This window comes from Bombyx mori, chromosome 23, assembly GCF_030269925.1.
Source record: "Bombyx mori chromosome 23, ASM3026992v2".
In the NCBI taxonomy this organism is placed as follows: domain Eukaryota; kingdom Metazoa; phylum Arthropoda; class Insecta; order Lepidoptera; family Bombycidae; genus Bombyx; species Bombyx mori.
Window position 1 is genome coordinate 9090895 of NC_085129.1, and position 24767 is coordinate 9115661.

The following is a 24767-nucleotide window of genomic DNA, read 5'->3' on the forward strand; positions in this document are numbered from 1 at the left end:
TTTAATTTATATAATACTTATTTTTATGAAAAATGATAATATAGAGTGAAGTGAAATGAAATGAGATGAGATGTTATGGGATGAAATATAATCTCAATAAAATGGTGGTCATTTACTGAGATTTTTTCAGTGGACTTTTTGGAGGATCTCGAGAAGTTACGTCCAGTGGCTTTGTTTCATTTTCCCACATTTATGCACTTTCACAGATACTAAGCAGTTAATAAACCATCGCAACACTAAATAGACAAAATAAAATAAATCACACAACTTCATTCCTCGCATTTCCACCAAAAAGTCCTACTCATAGAACATACTTAAGACTTCCATAAATCGATCGTTGTACAGGCAAAAGAAAATAGTCCATAATAATATTTATTCTAATTAAAGGTTCAAACTCTGTTTACTTGATGCTTGAAAAGTAAAATATTACGCGGTAAAGCTTTCATAGATGGTTTTTATAACGAATTGTTTTAATTTTAAATTCAGTTTTACTCTACCAGGTTTGTATAAATAAAAACTGTTAATTTTTGACCAATTTGACCAACATCTGTGGAAGTTTTCAAGTTTGAAAAAATTAACGAAATCACTGCGTCTCCTCAGATTTTTAAGAGTCCATTTAATTTTCATTATATTCCAATAATTTTATTTCACGTTTCGGTTTTTGATTCCAAAGTAGTTATACTTATGTTTCTTTTGCCTGTTCAACAAATCAACCAAAAACTGGGTGTTGGACTTTTCTGACTTTGAAGTTTGAGTGAACTTTAATTGTCATGTCATAAGTAGGTAGTATAGTACCGTACCTACCGTAGTCATTTAATTGTTTAAGAAGCTTATGAAGCTAGTTGGACGTCTTTGTTTTTGATTTCGATATAATGCTATTTACCAGTGGCCCTAACGATCTATCTGAAACTGTAAGTAAACATTGAAATATATAATAAAACGAATTGTAATTATACATGAAATATCAAGATGGTAAATAATCACACAACACGTGAGCATTATGAGTAGTGTAAAGGCACTACGTAGTATGATAGGTATGCATTTTTTTTCCATTATTAAAATAATCGCCTCACACTTAATCCCGGACGTCTACCACACTAAAGATCGTCAGTCGTTGTCCTGGTCATATAATGAGCCTGAACTGGTAGCTACCACCAACCATACTGCTCATTTCTGTCGCAAAGTAGTTATGTGTTCCGGCTTAAAGGGTGGGACAGTCGTACAATTGAGTCTTTGAACTCATTTCTCCATCTGCATTATTGTTGTGATTTTTATGGGATCCAGAAATCTATGTATGATTCATTATTCATTTTAAATAACATAAAAGGAAAAGAAAATTGTTTACATATCTATCTGCAAAAAAATATGCATGCAATGGAGTTTTTCAGTAAAAATTTTGACTGGATCTTTTCACCAGTAAATTATTGTATAATAGTACATCAATTTAATGGTATTAATAAATTTAACTATATCATTTATTGGTACCAAATGTTATAATGGTACTCATGTTAGATTTATTAGATTTGCCTTTAAATGTTATTAATTTAAATGTTAATAATTAGTGTTAAACCACACAGTTTTTGAAAACTGGAATTATTAATGTGTTATATAAAATGTGACAACTATATTATACTGTAATTAAATGTGGGTGATTTTGGAATTGATCAATGGGCATTTTATGCTGTTATCTATTTGTAATATAAGTGTATATATATTTGTTTTTATTGCACTAACTGGGTGAAAGAGATCAGGGTGTTAAGTTGTTCCCAGAACCTATAGACATCACAGTAGGAAAACAATCACCCGCTTTGGCATGAGGTAAACAGGTGTCGGTTACTTATTTATTGAGAAAAAAGACCTATTCGCCTCCTGTTCATTTGAATCCCTTCTGCCGAGGGGAAGTATTTTATGACTGTATATTGAGCACTTAACCATTAAACTGTGGGTACTTCAAACTTTTAAATCTTTTTGAAATATGCTAATATTTCACTGTTATTAAAAATATTTATTTTATAATATTTATTACTATTTTGATAATCATACAGTCATATCAAATACTATATTAATTATTATTTAATTATTAGCTATGAGTGAGTTTCAAGTTCATTGTTCCACTTTTCAAATCCATTAAAAGATAACAATATATTAGGTCTGGGAATAAGTTTTTGTGTTTTATAAGTACAAAGTTGTAGTAAAAGCTCTTTGGATGCTCTCTTTATATCTGCTTTGTTTTGGTACCATCAAAATACTTAGATGACATTTTAAATAGAAAAATCAAAAGTAAAAATATTTTCCCTCTTAATAAAAGTATTTGTCTATTGTATTTTTGCCTGCCGAAGTGAGCTTACATTAAAGGAATTAAATACATTTTCAAATTTTATTAACCTACAAAAGAATGTGATACAACCCAAGAAAAAAAGTGACATTAATGGCGTTAACACAATGTCAGTAAGATTAGCATGACATTGGTACAAGCATTTTTTACATGAGAAAAGGCTTGATGTTGTGGCGGGTAGCCATCATACTACACAAAATATTTGACAAATGTCTGAATCTCGCTTACGACATTTTCAAGTTAAGCTTGCATATATACAAGTTCCGAGTTGTTCAAGTTCTGGTTTGTCCAAGTTGTTGTACAAGTTCGGAGTTGTCCAAGTTCCAAGTTGGGACTGTCGATCTACCGAGCAATATCATCCGCTCGGTGGAAGATCTTCGTATATCTACAATGTCTTGGTACTTTTCACATGTGACGAATAATGTCAATACTATTACCATTTAAAAAGTGGAGCAGAATCTTAGAATTTACAAGATAGAGTTGTGAGTTGACTACAAAGCAGCTTTGAACCATTTCAACAAGTATGAATATACAAAAAAGTTATATTCATGTGTCATAGGACTGAAACCTGAATATTCATAGAGCTTGGTTGGGAAGTGTTAACCCATCCACCATATACTCTTGCATGGACTGATTTCTTTCTGTTTCAGTCTCTTAAATATAGTTCATATACTGTTAAGCTTACATCAGTCTTGTGGCTGTCAACACAACACATTGGCTCATTTTTTACCAAGTCCTAGAATTTCTATTTACAAAACTATTTACAAAATAGCAACAAGTGTTGAACGAAATGGCATATCTATTCAAATGCAAATGAACTATTAAAAAAGTGTTGTACATATTTGTATAATACGTATACATGTCCTTTTTTTTTTTTTTTTTTTCCGGGCCGAGGGCCGAACCTCCTACGAGGTCCCCGCGCCTAGGGGGCGCGCTGGGTATGTGAGACTCAACGATCTGCAGGTGTTGAGAGCAGACCGCGGGCCCAAGGAATTTAGGGCCCACCCACTAAACGACTCCCCTGCACTCTTACACCCGGCGTCCGATCTCCGTCCGGGGTCAAAACCCGGTCAGAGTAGGGGGGTTCCCGCGGTCAACACTACAACCAGACACGCGGCGCCACCCCGAGGACGCCCGACCGACGGGTCGTCGAGGCGATAGTCGACGACCAACGACGTCAGTCTCCGCGGTACGGCGGCCCTTCAGGCCGCCCGGGCGATGCCGCTGGTGTTCCGGGATAACGTATACATGTCCTGACCTATTATTAAAAAATCTAGTCAGTCACCATGAAAACTGAAATATGAATTCAAAACATTGTAAAATGTATAGGTAATGAGAGGTTCAACAATGGATGTGTTTTAATCTCAATGGTATAATAATTAATGAAAATATACAAAGCCAAAATATTTTAGAACACCTATGTGATTTTACCTGTCAGATTTTATAAGCGGTTTACAAAAAAATATTTTGTTCACAGATGATTTCTTCACCACTTTCACTTAAATCGAGTGAATCCTGGAGGATTTCTTGAAGAAACCATTAGACATTAATTTATTTTAAGATTAAAATAATTAAAAACGAATATTGTATCTTTTCAATAATTATGTATTTTGTTGCCTTCTGAATTATGTCATCAATTTATATTTTTATTTGAGGCAATCTTATCATTTCTGCTCAAGATAATAATACCATTTAGTATTGAATTGTCTGGTAGTTTGCTTGTTATACTTGTTAAATTAAATATATATTGTCTTATTCATTTTCATTAAATTGCTATTTGAATTAAGTTATAAATATGGCTTCTAGTGACCCTGAAATTAAAGATGGATTTACACTTCCTGTATGGATGAAGACAAAACCAACAAAGTGAGTACCCAAAATTTCAATATTCAACTCAGTCATTATGTTCAGTAGTTTATAAGCTACGAGCAGAGGTGTTTCATTACAGTCTTTAGAAATAATTTTTTATTTGTAGATTAGTATAAACCTTTTATTTGAAAATCTTTTGCCACGTGCCATCTGGCTATGGAATGAGCTCCCCTAAACGGTGTTTCCTGAGCGCTATGACATGTCCTTCTTTAAAAGAGGCTTGTGGAGAGTATTAAGCGGTAGACAGCGGCTTGGCTCTGCCCCTGGCATTGCTGAAGTTCATGGGCGACGGTAACCACTCACCATCAGGTGGGCCGTATGCTTGTCTGCCTACAAGGGCAATAAAAAAAAAACAACTTGAACGAAACAAACTCTAAATTAAGTTTTTTATTTCCGTCCCCATCGAACATGACACGAATTGCGTACTTCAAGAGAACTTGAAACTTTATAATATAGTATTACTAGCTGACCCGGCAAACATTGTTTTGCTATATATAAGATTTCTAGGGAATTTCTAGTGTAGAAAAAAAACTAACTTATTGTAAGTGTGTAAGGATGTGGTAAATGAGTGAAAGAGGTATGTAGTGCCGTGAACGATGAGGGAATATATATTAAAAATAACAAAACCTCATTCAACCATATAATACCTCATTATAACAAAAAAAAAAAGTCCAAATAGGGGTGGACAACCCTAATCACTTAGGGGTATGAAAAATAGTAGCCGATTCTCAGGCTTACTGAATATGCATAAAAAATTTCATGAGAATCGGTCAAGCGGTTTCGGAGGAGTATGGGAACGAACATTGTGACACGAGAATTTTATATATTAGATACAAATGTTATTAAAGTTTTTACTAATGTATCATGCTGTAATCAACCAGTATACTTATATATGTTATTACAGTACCTTTTTATAGGTATGTTTTCTTAGATTAAATATTATTAGAATAAGTAATTGTGCTAATACGTTCTTGGCACGCTTTAAATATTTACAGAGTATAACAAATTAAAATTAGCTTTATTTGACATGAAATATAAATAGTTTAGCGCAGCCGAGTTTGTTACTTAGAATCATTTGAAGAAGAACTAATATTTTGTAGTAATTGCAGTATAGTATTTGTACTGGTAGTAACCCTCAGACACAGCCCACTGAGTTTTTCGCCGGATTTTCTCAGTGGGTCGCGTTTCCGATCCGGTGGTAGATTCTGCGAAGCACGACTTTTGTGCTAGGGTTCGTGTTAGCAACGTCGGCAGGTTTGAGCCCCGAGAGCTCACCTACTAGTTAAGGCTACGCTGAAATAGTCTCTCAAGGCCCTCAGCTTAGGCAGAATAAAAAAAAAAACTGGTAGGTAAAATTACTTTGAGACGTAAATACAGGATTGTAGTACATACGTAAACACTTCAGAATACGCCCAAACATCACTAATACTTGTTAACCATGAAACAAAAAAAAGGTATTTAACGATACTAATAATTACTGTGGCTGTATTGAAAGCATAACAAGAAAATATTTGCGTACAATAAACGAGGGCGTACAATCGGGTACAGAGACGGTCGTAAAAGTGCATCTTTTAGGTTTTTGCTTAAAAATAAAAGTCTTGGAATTTCTATAGCTTTCGCCTATAATCCCGAAAGTTGCAAGGTCCGAAACGTCTAAAATTGTAAGATCTAAAAAAAAATTACGCAAGATAAACGTAACATAACTTTTTGAAGTGAAACTTCTTTAGGCGCGTTGAGAGTAAAATTTAATTCGCGACAGATTCGTTACGGCTAGAGAGAAAAGATATAATTTAGAAAGAGCGTGAGTGAGAAAATAGATAGCGTCTCGCGAACCTCGACCGTGGAGAGAGGGAAAGGACAAAGCGAATTAGGTCGTTTCTCTTATACACAGCATTTCCTGTTACAGGAGAAATTTGATTTAAGGATGAAAGATTAAGAAAACCACAATACTACACACCGCAAAAGAAGTTTCACTTCTTTCACGTGCACAAACTTGCACGTGCACCATTTTTTTTTAATAATTGAACGCGGTGAAAAACCTTCTAATTGTAATCGAATGTTTTATCAACAAATTTGATCGATTACGTGTACTCGATTGTGGTACTTATTTATTTTTGGAATTTGTACGTAACGACAACAGAGGCTCGCTCGTGAGTCGTGAGTGACGTTTCTTTTGTTTGTTTGTCTTTCTTATCACGGTCACGACAGTATCATAACAAACAGATGCTTTTAAAAGTAGCAAACATCATTTAGTCTTTGTAATAATTTATCGGGTTGGAGATTCAAAGCATATAATGATATCATTAAAAAATATATATATGCACGGTTTCAAATGATACTATACCGGTTTTTCAAGTTTTGATTAAAAATGGGACAAAAGCGCATACATACACTAAACGCAGTTTACCCCGATATAAAATATTTTTGGCATCTTTGTGATTTTTTTTTTAATTTGTCGTAGTATGTATATGAGGATCGGTACCTATACTGGAATCTAGTGTAGAGCTACTATGCCGGTACTCAAATCTGGCAGGCAGATACCTATTTTTTCTAAGGAAATTTGTTGATTTTGTTTTGTTTTTGTTGTTGAATTTGTTCATGAACAATAATGTATAACATCATGTAATAAAATTCATCGTTTTGTTTCAAAGTTGTCGTGACCTAAAGGACAAGACGCCCGGGTGCGTTCGTATCGAATGATGTGACCATGCCGGTGTTAGACTTCCTCAGGCAGGTCCCAATTTTTTTAATGAATTAACTCTTGTTCACGAATGACTTGAATGACATGATGATTGAATAACATCGTGTAATAAATTGCGTATTTATTATTAAGTCTGGTTTTAAGCCCGCAGGTGTAGGTACCACCACCTTTCTATCTCTGCTGTGAAACAGTCAGGCGTTTCCTGCATAAAACCAAGAGGGCTTGAGCTCGTCTACCCATGCAAGCAATATAAAAAAAAAATTTTATTAATAGTAAGGGTTCCATTTGAATTTCCACTCATTTGAATACTGAATGCTAAAAATATTGACATTGATTTTGAGTTCTGCAATTTGATTTATTGTTCTCTGCCATTGAGCGCCGAAAGAGATTTTACGTCACAACTCATTGACAGACGATCAATTTTGTTGATTTGAAATCGATAAGATAAACCTTAACCCGAAATAAGTTTACCATATTTTGAAATTGACAAAAGATATTAGAACTGTAACATGAAAATTGATTTTTTATTTTTATCCATCCAATTAGTAGACAGTCGATCCAATTTGTTGAACTGTTGAATAGCATGTAATTGTAGACGATCGCTCCGCTGGCCAATAATTCTGATTTACTGTTCGGACTCTTTTTGTCTACGGAGAGATTTTAGTTTAAAGAAACGATCTCTTACCGACATGCTACATTTCTTCAAAGTGCCTATTTAGAGATCTTTTTTGCCACCTACCGTCTTTATGTAAAATGCACTCTCCTGTAGTTTTCGTGCGTGGTTCAAATGAGGCTTGTTTTTTTTTCAGGCTTTGTCAGGCTCTACTATCAGTAAAGTTGGTAGGAAATTTAGAAGTGGGGTCAAGAATGTTTAAGGCAGGAGAAGTATAGATGAGTAATAACTATATATACATAAATATATGTTCGAACTGGAGGTGGCCAGGGTCGCGTGATAAATCATCATCATAATCGGTTGCTCTTGGCAGAGCAATCGTGGTCATGTGGAATTCTTGCTTATCAAAGCCTGGACAGGTGTTTTCCATAGTTTGCGAACCGAGGCCTGGCGCACACACTCGTTAAGTGGGGTGTCAGTAAGGTCTTTCACCTGTTCAGTCCAGCGCATGGGGATTCGTCCACGTGATCTCTTACCATTGACCCTACCCTGAACAACAAGTTTTTCGATAATACCCACCCATTTTATTCTCATTGTAAGAAAATGTAATCAGCGACTTTCTTCAAAGACAAGACACCTAAGAAAATGTTTCTGGCCATAAAATGTACCATGAACGCAAAATTGATGGCGCGAGACAATTCAGAAAATTGGTGTAGATATTATATTCAGGGATGTAACTATTTGAAGCCGAATTTTACTAGTATAAACGAACCTTAGAGTGCACTCGCGTAATAAACAGCCAGTGGACTTTTTATAGTACCCAAATAACTTGTTTTCTTATGTTAGTATTTCATATCACAATCTTGTATAATCCTTATATTGATAAGATAGTTACTAGGCTAGTCTTTTTGCTGCCAAACACTACAATAATATTATAATGAAATAGGTACCTATTCAGTATATGGCTTCGGATTGTTATTTGTTTAAAAAAATATTAATTACTTATCATACGTGACATGTGATAAAATCGATATTGTCCTTGTGAAATTTAAAAAATATATTTGTAGCAGTTATGGGTCTTAACACGATTATGAGTAAAATAATATAAGTATTTAATCGATTGGATTGGGTCCGAGAAATCGCTACCATTGATTTTATTTAGAACTAGTGACCCGTGATTAAATTTTATTATTGATAGTTGAGTCCCGCGATGCTAACCGCGGTTATTATCGTACCGCGGGTAACGCCGCGGGGCAAAGCTAATCTAAAAAAGGTAGCCTAACCTTATATCATCAGCTACCTATCAGTGAAAGTCTAGTCAAAATCGGTCCAGCCGTTCCAGAGATTAGCCGGAACAAACAGACAGACAGACAAAAATTGTAAAAAATGTTATTTTGGTGTATGTACCGTATATATATTCATATGCATGTAGTAAAAAGCGATTATTCTAATATTACAAACAGACACTCCTATTTTATTTATACGTATAGATAATTTTAAATTACAAGTTTATTGACATCTTTAGTGAAATTCGTGGAAACTTTTTAAAATATCTAAAAGTAAATTTTCTGCCAAGAGCGCGTCTAGATGCTACTATTCTGAGCTTCCGTCTGGTACCTCCATGTCTACGTAATCGCTATGTCATATGCTTTCTTGTCGAGGGAGTGTTTAAATGGAGACGTATCATTGGTTGCTTTGCGTGACGTCACTCAGACGACTTCTTGGAAGCGCGACGTTTTCATTAGCACTCGTAACAGTCCGTGATAAGATTAAGATACGTTCGCACCAAATAAAAAGAAAGATTCAGGTGTAAGCATTTTCATTACTCGTTTTGTTTTCGTTGCGCTCTGAGCGACATCTATACGAATGAGCATTGGAGGCAAACGTTTAGAATCGGTTGCGTTATAAATAAAATATTGGTTGCAGCTGAACATTCTTAATTTAGGTCGCACTTTACGTGTTTGAACTGTTTAAAATAATAATGTTCAAAAGAAATAGTATTGTGTCACAGTTTGACAATGTTTTGCTGACGTAAGTAATTATGAAAGCTAATTTTGATAACATCTCGTTTTTGTGTCTCGTTAGAATTGAAATATGTAGTAAAATAGGAATATTTTTTTATCGCTAGTGTTATTTTGCGTAATTGTTTCTGTTGTCTGATTAGTAATGAAGTATTGGGATAATAAACAGGCATGAATGTGTTAGTTATATTGACCGCGGTCATATCGTGTACTAAATATAACATGCTCGTGGTCTACAGAGGACTAGAGTACATACGTGTACCATAGGTACACAATATGTAAATTAGCCACATTGATGATACTTGTTTTGGGTACATAATTCAATCAAATAAAACAGCAAATTAAAACATAGTTATCCATTATTCATTGTGCGTGATACTTATCTAGAATAATATTTACTTTTTCTATTTTTTGTGTGTTTGTTTGTGTTTTTGTGGACGCTAATCTCTACAATAATCGAACAATATTTCAATGGATCTATTTAGATAAGCTACGTCTAATGTTTTAGTGTTTGTTTCATTCAAGAGTTTGACAATAATATGAATATGTAATTTTTAAATATCTAAATGAATTACCGGCTCTTGCTCTTAATACACATAAGTAGACAAAAAATGTTTACTCTATAAACAAATCTTCTGTAAATGGCAGGTTAAATAGTGTTTTTTTTTCAATTGTTTCATCGCAGAGAATTTGAACCGTTCGCCGGATCGCCGCCCCCACCGGAAGATTCATTCTTCTACATACGCTACCCTAAATCGGATATATTATTTGGTAAACCCACGAATAGTCAAGACGCGCTTGTGAACGAAACGAAGGAAGTGACCGCTGCCTCGGCATTCAACGTCGTCAAGGAGAAAGACTGGTCGAAACACACCAAGCCGTGCCAAGATGTGCTCCACGGCATCGCGCCAATCAACACCGCAGGTATTTTAAACTAAACAATGCGTTTTATTACGCTAGTGATTTCGAAACATTATCAAATCGTTCTCAACATTATTCTCGTACTTTTCGCTATAGATATTTCTAGGTAGGTGTATTTTAAGTGTTCCTTGCCTTTGGTCAGAGCTTTATCGGTTATTGTCTATTTGTTTGATTGTTTGTCCGAGCGTATAACCCTAAAACTACTGTAACTTTTGTTGAAAAATTTCTGGATGAAAACCGAAGCAACCATTTTACTATACAATATTAATTTAAAATTTAACTGTTGCTTGGTTTTTATGAAACTTGTGGGAATTAGAAGTAATGAAAGGTGATTTCATTACATACTATAAAATAAATATTTAGAATAATTTCTTAAATTTAATTTTAATGTACATTTTAACATGTTCAAGGTTGACACTCAAGGAATATTTCCTCAGAATTTTAGATGAATTTGCCCCGGCTCATACTGCAATATTTTAGATATTTATACCCTATGCCGATTAAAATAATCCAAATAATAATAATAATAATAAACCTTTTCGGAAAGCAATCAGTTGAATAAGCGATGTCAGTAAATTTCATGACCTTTTTATTGTAGTTATCTTTTGAAAATAGATATTCAACTGGAGAACGCATATTGCATTGTAAGATAATGTTTTACCTTGATGACGACTAGTTTGTGGGTGTGGCTATAACGCGTAAAAACCGGTTGTTTCTCATTTAAATTGAACTTTCAAAATTGAATCAATTGCTTGTTCCAACCTCGATGACGTCAATTTAAAAGTTCTTACTCGCATAGCAATCATTATAAACTGTATGATGAAAGATTGCTTCGTAAAAGAAAACAATTTGTTTTGAAATCATACAGTTAAATACTGTTAAATAAAAACATTAAATTTTTACAGTTTTAATTATCCGGTTGATATGCTTCGCTGGTGATGTTGAATTTAGTCTTATGTATCTAAATAAATAGAACGGTGCTAAAGATATTAGCGTGTTTACGTACGTAGATATATACATATGTATTAGTAATATCAAATGTGTGTTCGATCTCCTCAGTATATATTTACAAACATGTGATTTACATATGTTTTTGTGTTCATTAAAATCTTCCACTGTTATTACGGAAGCCGGGATTAATTGATAAACAATCAACCTAGTTCGAACATTAGAAGTCAACATCTACCTTTTTATTGACAACTGTCGATAAAGACAACCGAGGAAACTTGAATATGTTTGAATTATTTTCAAGAGCTCAACGGACATCATTATGAAAATTTGAAATTTGACTAATCACTGCATGACTAATGGTACAGAATGAAGCTATCGAAAATTATTTATTACCAGTAATATGTTTTGTTTGGTATAATCAGTTATACCACCCAGAGACGAGAGTCAAACGCGGACGTCTTGATTTTCCAATAATTTACATAAGTATGCTATAAGAAATGAACTATTTATTTCTCGTTAGATTTATATGCGATATGAATTTTAATACCAAGCGATTTATTGTGCAAAGATTTCCGCATAGCAAAAGACAACGTAGGGGGAAATAAACTTTACAATTGCCGTTTTTGCAGTGAACTCTGTTACGAAACCGAAGCCAGCCGGAACGGATGACGGCTTCAAAGGCGAAGGAGCGGCGTGTGGTACTTCTGTAGTGAAGGTCAGTATGATACAACTATCTAACGGCTGTTTTTATCTGTTACGGTGAGTTTATTACGAAATGGTTTATTCTATACGTATTTACGTGCGGCCTATTTGTTCTAATGCTCGAATAAGTTTATGACAAAGCTAATAAATAACGCCTTTATGGTTTTAAACTGTTTTTAACTGACAATTTTTGGAACAAAGTTCCTTATGGGACGATGCGGAGGGGTGGGTACCCTAACGGGGAAAAAACGTCGCTAACGTAAGATATTTTTCTATTTAGTTTGTTATAAACAGATGTCGCTGCACGTAAATTCAACAATTCCTGAATCGCGGTGATGAGATGTTACACAGTTGATAGACGTTCTCGTATTTCTCTTGCTAAATAATACGCATTGCGAGGCTGCTTCATTGCATTGAAACATTAGGTCGAATTTTCAAATGTTTCGGTAATAAAGGCTCTTTGAAAGAATGTACTTATCGCGACAGAAATAAGTAAGACGGGGGCAACTATCCGTGCGGGCTTGAATATGTATTACCGTTATACCACATTGAAACGTTATTGCTGTTATTTTTAATGATTTCTGCACAAATACGCGTTCATATGACGATTCGTCTGTTTAGCTCTGACATTCAGTTCAATCAACAAACTATTTAAAACTGCGATAACCTCACGATCGGGGGTCTACAAGATTGTACCTAAAGCTATCGCACCAACTGTTCAAACATTATTAAACATTAATCGCATTTATATTACTCAAATTACGTAGGCTTAAACAGAACGTTGCAATATGCGTAAAATTAAATTTAGAATTACTTAAAACAAAGAAGAAACTTCGAATTTAACCAAGTACAATTTTGAGTACTGAGGCATAACTAATGTATTTTATGTTGCATCACTTTCGCACCTGTCTCCATGGTATTTGTCCTACTTAAGCTGTGTAGGTTGCTATCGAGAATGAATGAAACTAATCGTACTAATAAGTCTTTCGTACGATATATCGAGAAATCGTTGGTCATTTTAATTATTTCCACTTAGTGTGCCATTGTTCACACGAGACACGTGTAACAGGAGACTTATGTTCTATTCGAGTTTTTTTTTTAATTGATTCGCGTTGGCGGTTATTAAGCGGCTTCAACGTGACATTACTATACATGACCGCGCGGGTAAGTACCACCACCCTGCCTGTTTCTACCGTGAAGCAGTAATGCGTTTCGGTTTGAAGGGGGGGCAGCCGTTGTAACTATACCTGAGACCTTAGAACTTATGTCTCAAGGTTGATGGCGCACTTAAGTTGTAGATGTCAATGGGCTCCAGTAACCACTTAACACCAGGTGGGCTGTGAGCTCGGCCACCCATCTAAGCAATAAAAAAATTTAGCTAATACCATAATTACAAATTAGCATGTAAACGTGAGCATTGGTGATCACATGTTAAGTTTGGTACATGTTTGTAGCTGCAACGTCGCTGGAAATGGCTTCGTCAATTGCGCGTCGAAATCAAATAGTGCGTTACTGTCACAGGTCGCACATCAGATGATATCTTCTCGGTCTCCGCGCGGGTTCACGGTGGCGTCGCCGTCTGAGGACGCCACCGCTCCGGACCCTCAGCACTATAATCTGATGGCGCGTCGAGGCAGCAAGAGTCTCCCCGCCACGCCGGCACACTCGCCCCATTCCAGTCCCACCACCAGAAGGAAGAAGAATGGCAACCGGTAACTGTATTAATATTTGTTTGACATATTGCGTCGTAATACCATCCATATCGCCTTTTCGCATTAAAAGTGTATAATTTCCAAAAATATTCGAAATTCAGTTAATATTCGTAAACATTTGGTATCACCAGTATTTTTCCCATAAATACTGTCAAAAGAGCGTAGTTTAGTTTTAGTTTTTTTTTTTAGTTTACCTGCGTTTTGACTACTTTTAACAAAATTAATACATGATTTTATCTTACTTTAAAAGACAGATAATGTAACTGGTAAAAAATAAAAAGTAAATGTTGCAAAGATGATTAATATTAAAGATATTACATGTTAAACCTTTAAAACACTCTCCTGTAGAATTAGTAAGTTTTGAGATTATACAGTTTTAATGCGAGAAGACGAATTATTTTTGCCGCAAAGCAATTATGCGGCTCGGTTTCAATGTCGATATTACTGTTACTAATGGTCCGTGTGTAGTCGAAATTCAACTATAATTAAATGAAATTATAAGTTTGTACACTATTATGATTCTTTTGTCAAAGACTATTATACTTTTTTAATCACAAATTTCGCCAAGACTACACTTTAGACAAATATTATTAAAGACACACAATATTCAATCTATTCTCAATTTGACAGACTTTAAACAATAAGAAAAGTTTGACAATAAACAAATAGTATGCATGCGTGTTGTGTCAAACACATGGTAGTGTGTATAATGTTTTCTTTATGATGATTTAATGATTTTTATATGCATAATTAAAAAAAAAAAACTATCATTCTGCACTCCTTCTCTATATTCTCTATAAGTGGGAAAGGGGATGGCCCATTTTAGGCCCAAAGCGGACAATAGATTATAGAAAAAATACTTAGTGCATTAATTTTGTCATAAATAAATATGCATTTACTTTCTTGCAAATAAGCGCCACTACAGTTTACAATAAGTAGCTTAAAAAAAGTAACTCTATTGAAAAAGCAAGGACTTTTATTTTTGCGGGAAAAATATTGCCAGCTTCAAAACCTTTTACGTATGAAGTAAATATTTTGAGTATATAAATAAAACATATAAATAAATCATTTTAAGTATTATCATTAATCAATCGATTTTAATGGATTTTATGCACATAAAATAACATCGAGGACATACCCATTGGACTTTAACTTGTAACTATACTTGAGACCTTAGAACTTATATCTCAAGGTGGGTGGCGCATTTACGTTGTAGATGTATGTGGGCTCGAGTAACCACTTAGCAACGCCAGGATGGCTGTGAGCTCGTCCACCCATCTAACAGCCTGGCCACGGGACATTCGCCGATGCGAATATTCGCGCGGTGCGAACGGCGAAGCGTCTAGCGACTAAAACAAGCGCATAGAAATGTACCTAACAAGCCACGCGCACCGGCGACCGGCGAAGCGACCGGCGAAATGTACCGAGCGAATCGCGCGATGCGGCGGGCGAGCAAAACAAATGCATGAATACGGACGGCGCGAGCCACGGAGTCGAGCGGTAGTCGCGGCGAATAGTACAGTGATTAAATGAGTTTAGTTGTTTTCGCCGCGAAAAATTAACGCCGAAATTTTTATATTTTTTATTTATTTTTTATTTTATATTTTTAAAGTCGTCGTGGCCTAACGGACGTCCGGTGCAATCGTGTTGAGCGATGCACCGGTGTTCGAATATCAGGCGGGTACCAATTTTTGTAATGAAATACGTACTCAACAACACTCAACGTTCACGATTGATTTCCACGGTGAAGGAATAACATCGTGTGATAAAAATGATATCTTCAAAATAATAATTTGCGTAATTACTGGTGGTAGGACCTCTTGTGAGTCTACACGGGTGGGTACTACCACCCTGCCTATTTCTGCCGTGAAGTAGTAATGCGTTTCGGTTTGAAGGGTGAGGCAGCCATTATAACTATACTTGAGACCTTAGAACTTATATCTCAAGGTGGGTGGCGCATTTACGTTGTGGATGTCTATGGGCTCCAGTAACCACTTAACACAAGGTGGGCTGTGAGCTCGTCCACCCATCTAAGCAATAAAAAAATAAAATAGCTGAAATACTAGCTAGACCAGCTATTTGGAAGTCTAGCCACCCAAAGTATTTCTCGTACTTCTTGTGGAATTCTCCATCTATAGGTATACTCCGATTCTTATTCAAATCATGTACTTCACAATCTTTTCCAAATAATAGGTCCTGAACCAAAAAACTATTAATTTGTAAGCAATATCGAGATAATTTCGATATAGACATTTCGCTGTCGGACTTCCTTACTAGTCGCGGCGGCGAACGTGAGTACCCGTGGCCTGCAAACGGTGCTGCGCGAATGGTCGCCTCGCCCACCGCTTCGCTGTTCGCACCGCCGATCCCCGTGGCCAGGCCGTAAGCAATAAAAAAAACTTTACTAGTATTGTTATTTAAATATGTACAACAAAAACAAAAACATAAAAAATAATGTGTACTCGTAAAAAAAAGATTAAGATATAAATCAATTATCGGTTATTTAAAAAAATAATCGATATATGAATTTCATGTAATTATTTTTCTTTATACTGTCAACACTGAATTTAATCTGACTGACTGACACTTCGCTTGCTGCTTGTGGTGTTGTGCTTCCGTACAAAATGGATGTGTTTTGATTTTTCTTCGATTTATTTTACTTTTATCAATAACGTTTCATACTACGACTAAAAAACATTGTGTGAATTGTGGTTTTACCCTGACCGAGATTTAAAACCGTGTATATGCTCTCCTTTGCTATTTTTAGATGATACTAATTGTGTATGAAGATGAAGAAAATATAGATATTTAAAGAATTAAGTGTGTTTTTATACCCTATTGGATAAAAATACATTAGGAACATCTTAACATTAAGAAAAGAAAAGTTCTTGAAGTATCTCACAATCCGACACTTATTTATATAGAAAATTAACCTCAAAACGAGTTTTTATTTTTATTATATTTTTTATAATAGTGGCGTCAATTTCAATATATTTTTTAGATATCCAATACATTTAAGAATTTGAATCAGTACATTTTTATAGTAATATTTGATGTCCATCTTGGGCCTAGCACACTATGGAGAGTGGGCAATCCCCTTTCATACTCCTCCGTCCTCTAAAGGGGTACAAAGTTTTTGCTTCACGTATTAATATATAGAGAGTGGTCCCCCAGTAGTCGAAATTCGACTATAATTAATTGAAGTTATAAGTTTGATCATTATTATGATTCGATTGTCAAAAACTATTTATACTTCTATAATCACAGATTTCGCCAAGACAAATAATATTAATCTATTCTCAATTTGCCAACAGACTTTAACAATAAATAAAAGAGTATCTATGCGTGTGTGTGTCAAATACATGGTAGATCTGTAATGTTTCTTCTATTGGTTTAATGTATTTTTTTATGCATAATTTAATAAAATACTATCATTCTGCACTCCTTCTCTATATTCTCTATAGGTGTGGGAAATTTCATACTCGTCCGTCTACGCAATTTTCCTTAAAAGGGATATAAAGTTTTTGCTTTACGTATTAATATATAGATTCTATTGCAACTGTGACTTCGATCTCTTTGTCTTTGTAGCACGAGATTGTGCGTCAGTTTCTGCCAATAAAATACTGTAATAAAATATGCGCTTTGTACTCTTTATTTACTGTGTCATGGAAAGAGCCGCCTAGTGTATATACTTGTTGGTGGACCTATTAGCAATATGACGATGCTATTTAAATATGCTAGCAATGACTTCATCCTATGTAAATGTATATAAAATGGTTGATATAATACAATGCGTCACCATGACCACGTCAACTGGTTGTTTTCTGATGACCTCGATCAAGGGCTTTAGTTTCAGATCCAGTTTTAGGCTTTGATATAGTTTTAGAATGTTAATTAATTAATAAATTAATATTAATTTTACTCATACAGGCTCGTTGGTCGATTGATTGCAATCTAATCCGATCGTTACCAAATAAGGTCACTCGGTAGGTCTGTCTGATGATATCCTGAAAATTACATCGAAATTGAGTCATTATAGAGTCTAGGGAACATACACAAATAACCACTACGACTATTACATATGCATATAATATATTATGTTGAACACATCAAAACCGAATTTTCTTTTTAACGACGCACATACATGCTTTGGTTACGTTTTAAATTATATATTTTCCAACAAAAGCATCCATTAACAAAATCATGTTTGAAACCAGTTTATCTGCTGACATTTAACCAAGTGCATTATCCTATATCCTGACACCGACAAGGATAAATTATTAAAATACCGATCTCTTAAAAAAACCCATCGCTAATTAAAAAAAAAAACAAAACACGCATTTTTGTACCTACCGTTGTAACCTAATTGCTCGTCTCAGGCTGAGGTTTATAAATTTTTTATCGGATTTAGTTTGCTCTTGTTTGTTTATAGTTTAATTTTTGTATTTGAAAATATATCACGATTTTTTTCCAGCTCAGCTAATGTTAATTCCAAGTCGACATTTTAAATGATTTACGTAACAAACTTTAATATTTTATTAACAAATCATGATTATTCTATAATCCCATTATAAAACCCAGAACTCGAATTCAAATTAGACATTTCTCCCTTTTATTGGTAGGATCAAATCGTTCAAAAATTTCACCGGAATACTTTTTTACAAATGTCACATTGACAGTTAAACCCATTCCTCTAAACAGGTTCGGGTTAATTTTGCAATACTTGAAATAAATAAACGTAAAATTTAATTATAAAATCGTTGAAAATAAAAGTAAAATATGTATATGTACATTAAAGTCGTTAAATGCATGTGCCGTATGTAATTGTTATCGGCTTTTGTCCATGCTATCAGTCACGAGCCGATAAATGGAAATTTTGTTTGAATTCGGAAAACAAAATTCGGCTGTTCCAAAGGAAATTTAATTTGGTCATATTTGTTTATTGTATATACTTTTCATATACATTATAAAGTGAACAATGTTTATGTTATTGTTTGCAAGCGATTTGCTTACTTTGTATTGATGCTTTGTCTTTCATATCGCAACGTTTTAATATTGATTGATGTAACTGTTACAAAATCGAGATTGCTTTGTTTGGTTACGTACATTATTTTATAGGCCACTGCAAATACAATTACAATAATAATATCCTTATATACCATTTGTATTAAGGAATACATCGTACATATTTGCCCGACACTTCGGCCATTGAGATCAACGACGAGCTCACGGCCCACCTGATGTTAAGTGATTACCGGAGCTCATAGACATCTACAACGTAAATGCCGCCACCTATCTTGAGCTATAAGTTCTAAGGTCTCAGTTTTTACAGTATAACGGCTGCCCCACCCTTCAAACCGAAACAAGCATTACTGCTTCACGGCAGAAATAGGCAGGGCGGTGATATCTACCCGTGCGAACTCACAAAACGTCCTACCACCAGTATTTAAGCAAATTAATTTTTTTTGCTGGTTTGATTTTAATTACACGAAACTACCTTCACCGCGGAAGTCAATCGTGAACATTTGTTAAGTACGTATTTCATTAGAAAAATTGGTACCCGCCTGCGGGATTCAAATACCGGTGCATAGCAAGATACGAATGCAACGGACGGTCTTATCCTTTAGGCCACGACAACGAATTTTTTGTGTCATTCTCCTAACATTTATTCTTCATCAAACATTCCTCATCTGTGTTTCGTAAGTGATAAGAGCCTACGGATACCTTGATCCAGATATTCGTTCCTAAGATGTTCATTATTATCGTTACTAGGATTCATTGCATTCACGAATTATACGATGCGTATTTTCCGCTTCGTTTTTGCAATTCAAATTCAGCAAAGCGCGTCATCATTCCATTTTGCATATGCGTTATCCAGTTCTAAATTTCCCATGAGAGCCCCAAGCATATAAATGTCTGAGTAAAACTTCTTGCTTTAAGATACTTTTTAGAAGCCTTAATACCAAGATTACTTCATTCTAGGTTGGTTATAGTTTTGATTGACCCTGATTATCTTTAAGAGCAGCGGCAAATAATATTAAAACGATACGTAGACATAAGAAAAAAAAACATCTCGAAATGTTTCCACTACGCCCTATAAGCACACTGGGCATGGATTGGGAGGATCATGCTTTTTGGCACCCTTACATACACATACAGTGCGCTTATGTAAAGTGCCCGGATACTTAGTACAGTAAAATATCTTATGAACCTATCATTGATTTCATTTATGTAATGAGTCAAGGATAATATCGTTATTTGGAGTTATAGTAGTTTGGTAAAAACATAATCATACTTATGGACCGATTTCGCTAACTTTGGTCTTAAATATTTTGTGAAAGTCCAGGGAAGGTTTAAAATGTAGATAAATATGAAAATGCTCGGAATTAAATAAAAATAATAACATTTTGTTTTTCCTTTGATGTGTCCCCCGTCGGACGGATTCCATTTGTTTGTTTTAAGCTTTTGTTTTATACAAAAGTTTAGGTCTTTTATTTCTCGATTTAGGCACTACGAAGTCTGCCGGGTCAGCTAGTACTTTATAAAATTCGATTCATAATGAGGTATAAGGATAAGAAGATTCACGAACTCTGGTCAACTTTTCAGTTACTTCACATCACCGTTCGAGCCAACAGAAGACCCGTCTAACCGATCGTGGTTGTCGATAGCTCTGCTTGGCTTCAAGAAGGAGCTTGCCACTTCAACTTCCACGTTAGCTGAAGAAGACTTGTTGGAACTGAGATCGCAAGGTGAACGATAAAATTATTTTTTAATACCGAATCTTTTTCGATTGTAAATACGATATATGAGTCGATCTGTGCATTTGGACAAAAAATGTTATTGATTTGTCAATACAGATTGATTTGAATATAATCGTCTCCTTCAAAGAATACGGTTCAAAACCTGCATTAAATAAAGGTTAATACTTAACCTGTTATTTATCTAAGATGGCGTTCAGAAGAGTTTTGTGACTGCCAATGAAATACAAAGTCAATAATTCGTTTTTCTCATTTACCAATAATTGTCCAAAAGTCACATTGCCGGCTTTGATAATAGTCGACTCATATTTAAGCGGTATCTGGACACTACAATGAGATTTTGACAGCAATTAATGAGACCGTTCTAATTTTTAAACAATTACCAGTGATGTCAGACTCAGTTTTCGATGCTATAACATATCTAAAATTTCCTTTAAACTTTTTCGTTGTAGTAGAATAGATACGAAATGAAACATTTAAAATTTTGATTAGATAAAATACAAAGTAACAATTATCTAATGTGAACATGATTTAGAAGGCGTCTTAATTGCGTCATTTTTGTTATGCCGATGTAAAGTATTGTGAAAATTTCACAGCGCGATATCAATGCACTCACTCACTATCACAAATATCAGGTTTTGGTGATAACCCTGGATATAATAATAAAATGACTAAAAGAATACTTTTTCATTGATGATAAATTATTTCAGACTAGAAGTCTTTACCGTTGTACAGTATATGCGAGGTGATACTGTAAAAGTAGCTTTAATTTTGTCTACGATTTGCATAAATAATATAAATGACATATATCTACCCTCATTTTTGTTTATAATAAAAAATTCGACTCTTATTTATTAGTCTTTTCTGGTGCTTCTTGATATAAAAAAAATTTAATAAACTATTGCTGGTATGATGATATATATGGTCAGATGCTTTTACATTTGAAAAAAATTAAGAATTAATTTCATTTGAATTTAGCTTCAGCTAGAGCTTAATATAAAGCGAGGAGAACATAATATGTTTTTTATAAACGAAAAAAAAGAATGAGGTGACAAAATATAATATACACAATTCGTCTAACTAGTGCGCTTTGGGCAGCAAAAGATAATCACTCTTCGGGAAATCATTCTCCGCCTCGAGAGGCTTAAGAATATAAGTCCAAGGAAAATAGTACAGTTAATGTTGAATTTGAGCTTAAATATACTAAAATTCTGGGCTAGTTCAATAGATTAATGTAGGTCACAAATGTTGATTGCTTTAAATATCCATGATCTCTTATTATCAATAATTTACCAAACTAATTGAAAATACAATGTAGTATTTAAATTATTTAATCATGAAAATTATGATAGCATATTTTTTTTATATGTCGCTTGTGCTTGTGTCTATACATAATGCTGATTTTTGACTTAAATTATACCCTCTACGCTCTGTTGTATCGCCTAGCTTCTCGTTTATCAGTCACCCTGTATAACTTTTTTTTATTGCTTAGATGTTTGGACGAGCTCATAGCCCACCTGGCGTTAAGTGGTTACTGGAGCCCATAGACATTTGCAACGTAAATGCGCCACCTACCCTGAGATCTAAGTTCTAAGATTTCAGTAGAGTTGCCCGGCTGCCCCACTCTTCAAATCGAAACGCATTACTGCTTCACGGCTGAAATAGGCAGGGTGATGGTACCTACCCGTGCGGACGTTTTATGGTAGGCAGCGGCTTGGCTCTGCCCCTGGAATTGCTGACGTCTATGAGCGACGGTGACCACTTACCATCAGGTGGGCCGTATGCTCGTCTGCCTACAAAGGCAATAATAAAAAAAAAACAAGAGGTCCTACCACCAGTAATTACGCAAATTATAATTTGCGGATTTCATTTTTATTACACGATGATATTCCTTCATCGTGAAAGTCAATCGCGAACGTTTGTTAAGTACGTATTTCATTAGAGAAATTGGTACCCGCCTGCGAGATCCGAACACCGTTGCATCGCTAGATACGAATGCACCGGACGTCTTATCCTTTTTAGGCCACGACGGCTTCATTAATAACTTTTTAATAATGATAATTAATCATGTTAATGTTGATGTTTTTAGCGGGCAGCTTGGCGGAGTCAGTGGAGAGCCTCGGTCCGGCTCCGAAGAACAAAGCACCCGAGAATCCCCACCAGCAGCACGCGTCTCCAACGAAAACAAAACCGAATCATTCCTTCCTCCCGAAACCATCTGAATTGCGCGAAATGAACTTCTGGTCGCCAACGTCAATGTGAAATCGTACCAAAGAGATACGCGTTGTGTTTGTTCCAAATATTCACCCGTGTAACTCTTAGTTGTACTGAACGTACTTACAGTATACGGATTTCGGTCGCGAGGCAATAGTGCAAAGGGTAATGCAGTTGTTCTAATTTGATTGAGGCTTGGACCACATGCCTCATTAGACGATGGCATTCAAGTTCTATTGTTTAGAAGTGCAGTTTGGCCGTAAACTCATTTCCCTGTTAATACAACAAAAAAAAAAAATTTGAGCATGTGTCGTCTGATCTCATAGTGAAAGAAGCAGTTATGTTTCTAGCAGATCTGTTCCGTCTGTTGGCGATACGTTTTATGATTCCATTTGAAACTCAATACACCAATATCCGAATAATTAAATTTTGTGTGTTTATTTCAAACATTTTAAGACACGTTAAATTTTAATGTGTAATCTGATTTTCATGTAGCAATAGTAATTAAGATGTAATGATCTAAGTTTCATTATTATTATTTAAAAAAAAACAATAACAATCATTTGTCATCTTCATTTTTAGATGTAACTAGAAGATCTTAATTCATAATAATAATTTACTTTTTATTTATAATTTAACGATAAAGTATTTAAAATGATGTAATATGTTCTCTATCTAGTTTGAAATGTGTATTTTTGCACGCATGAAATGGAAATGACGAGATGTCGTTGTGATATCTGTTTTCATATGACAAATTCATGTTAGAATTTATATCCAATAGTTGTGAAGTGTATGTATACATATGTATGTATATTTTTAGTTTTGAGCAGAAGTAATATGATTGTATTAGTCTATAATGTAATATTAAGGTATCTTATTAACGTTATCGTAAATTACTTAAATAAAATATCTTCAATATAAACTAAATTTGATCGTTGTTTTACTTAATTGTGCTTTTATTAAATTCTTATTATTCGTATTGCATTTAAATTATTACTTAATTACTATATGTGTAAGAAACATATCCACATTTTCATATAGCTATTGGAATTGTTACAAGCATGCGTTCCGATAAAGACAAGTAATTAACATTCGTTTTAAGGGCTGCAGTAATCAACCGCTTCCCAACAGTTGAACCGTAAATATCTCGGCTTGCTATTTTTTTTTATTGGTTTGATGGCTGGACGAGCTCACAGCCCACCTGGTGTTAAGTGGTTACTGGAGCCCATAGACATTTGCAACGTAAATGCGCCACCCACCTTGAGATATAACTTCTAAGGTCTCAAGTTAGTTACAACGGCTGCCCCACCCTTCAAACCGAAACGCATTACTGCTTCACGGCAGAAATAGGCAGGGTGGTGGTACCCACCCGTGCGGATTCACAAGAGGTACTACTACCAGTAATTACGCAAATTAATTTTTTTTTTGCGGGTTTGATTTTTATTACACGGTGTTATTCCTTCACCGTGGAAGTCGATCGTGAACATTAATTAAGTACGTATTTCATTGGAAAAATTGGTATCCGCCTGCGGGATTCGAACACCGTTGCATCGCTAGATACGAATGCACCGGACGTCTTATCCTTTAGGCCACGGTTAACTAACACTTACGTGCTAACACTCACCGGTGCTGATACTTCAGTGAACAAATTTATTTTTCATCTATCTGTTCTCTAGTAGTTTAAGGAGTTACTGCACATACGCGCCGACCGGAGTGAACAATCTTTTAAACTCTTGATTACTATGTTATATAAACTGAATTGTGAAGCTATATTGGAACTTCGTTTGATATTTGTAAACAGTTTCTATAAAACAAAGCAGGCTTCGTATTTTTTTAGTAAAATCGTTTCTTATAAAAAAAATTGTATCCTAAATTTAAAAAAAATGTGACACTTTTTTTTTTTAATTTTTAATTTCATTACTCGGGTTAAATACGGAGAGCTCAAAGATTATAGGAATTTTTGCAATACG

General features: G+C 34.8%; 1 protein-coding gene and 1 long non-coding RNA gene across 5 annotated transcripts; one reads left to right on the forward strand and one right to left on the reverse strand.

Annotated features, from left to right (window-relative positions):
• The first annotated feature begins 584 nt into the window (after positions 1-584).
• Positions 585-23724, forward strand: LOC101746356 (uncharacterized). 4 transcript variants are annotated; one of them, XM_038019249.2, is made up of 8 exons: positions 657-911; positions 3813-4201; positions 10225-10463; positions 12041-12126; positions 13635-13825; positions 16103-16207; positions 20432-20574; positions 22673-23724. In XM_038019249.2, the coding sequence occupies exons 2-8, from the start codon at positions 4131-4133 to the stop codon at positions 22843-22845; spliced, it is 1008 nt and encodes a 335-aa protein (XP_037875177.1). In that variant the 5' UTR covers positions 657-911; positions 3813-4130; the 3' UTR covers positions 22846-23724. The 4 variants fall into 4 exon arrangements, with proteins under 4 accessions (XP_004932660.1, XP_037875177.1, XP_037875178.1 ...); XM_004932603.5 differs by lacking the exon at positions 16103-16207 and having other exon boundaries at positions 585-911; XM_038019250.2 differs by lacking the exons at positions 657-911; positions 3813-4201 and adding an exon at positions 8973-9549.
• Positions 17455-18486, reverse strand: LOC110386321 (uncharacterized). The gene is made up of 2 exons (XR_002431520.3): positions 18179-18486; positions 17455-17832 (listed from the first exon to the last, which is right to left on the reverse strand). It is a non-coding gene; the product is annotated as an uncharacterized LOC110386321 (long non-coding RNA).
• Positions 23725-24767: the final 1043 nt, after the last annotated feature.

What these genes read in the sequence shown, in the direction of transcription:
- LOC101746356 (XM_038019249.2), top strand. Translation starts at nt 4,131, where the DNA reads ATGGCTTCTAGTGACCCTGAAATTAAAGATGGATTTACACTTCCTGTA. An exon ending in AGGAAGAAGAATGGCAACCG is followed by an intron (nt 13,826 to 16,102) that starts GTAACTGTATTA and finishes CTTCCTTACTAG; the next exon opens with TCGCGGCGGCGAACGTGAGT. An exon ending in GTTGGAACTGAGATCGCAAG is followed by an intron (nt 20,575 to 22,672) that starts GTGAACGATAAA and finishes TGATGTTTTTAG; the next exon opens with CGGGCAGCTTGGCGGAGTCA.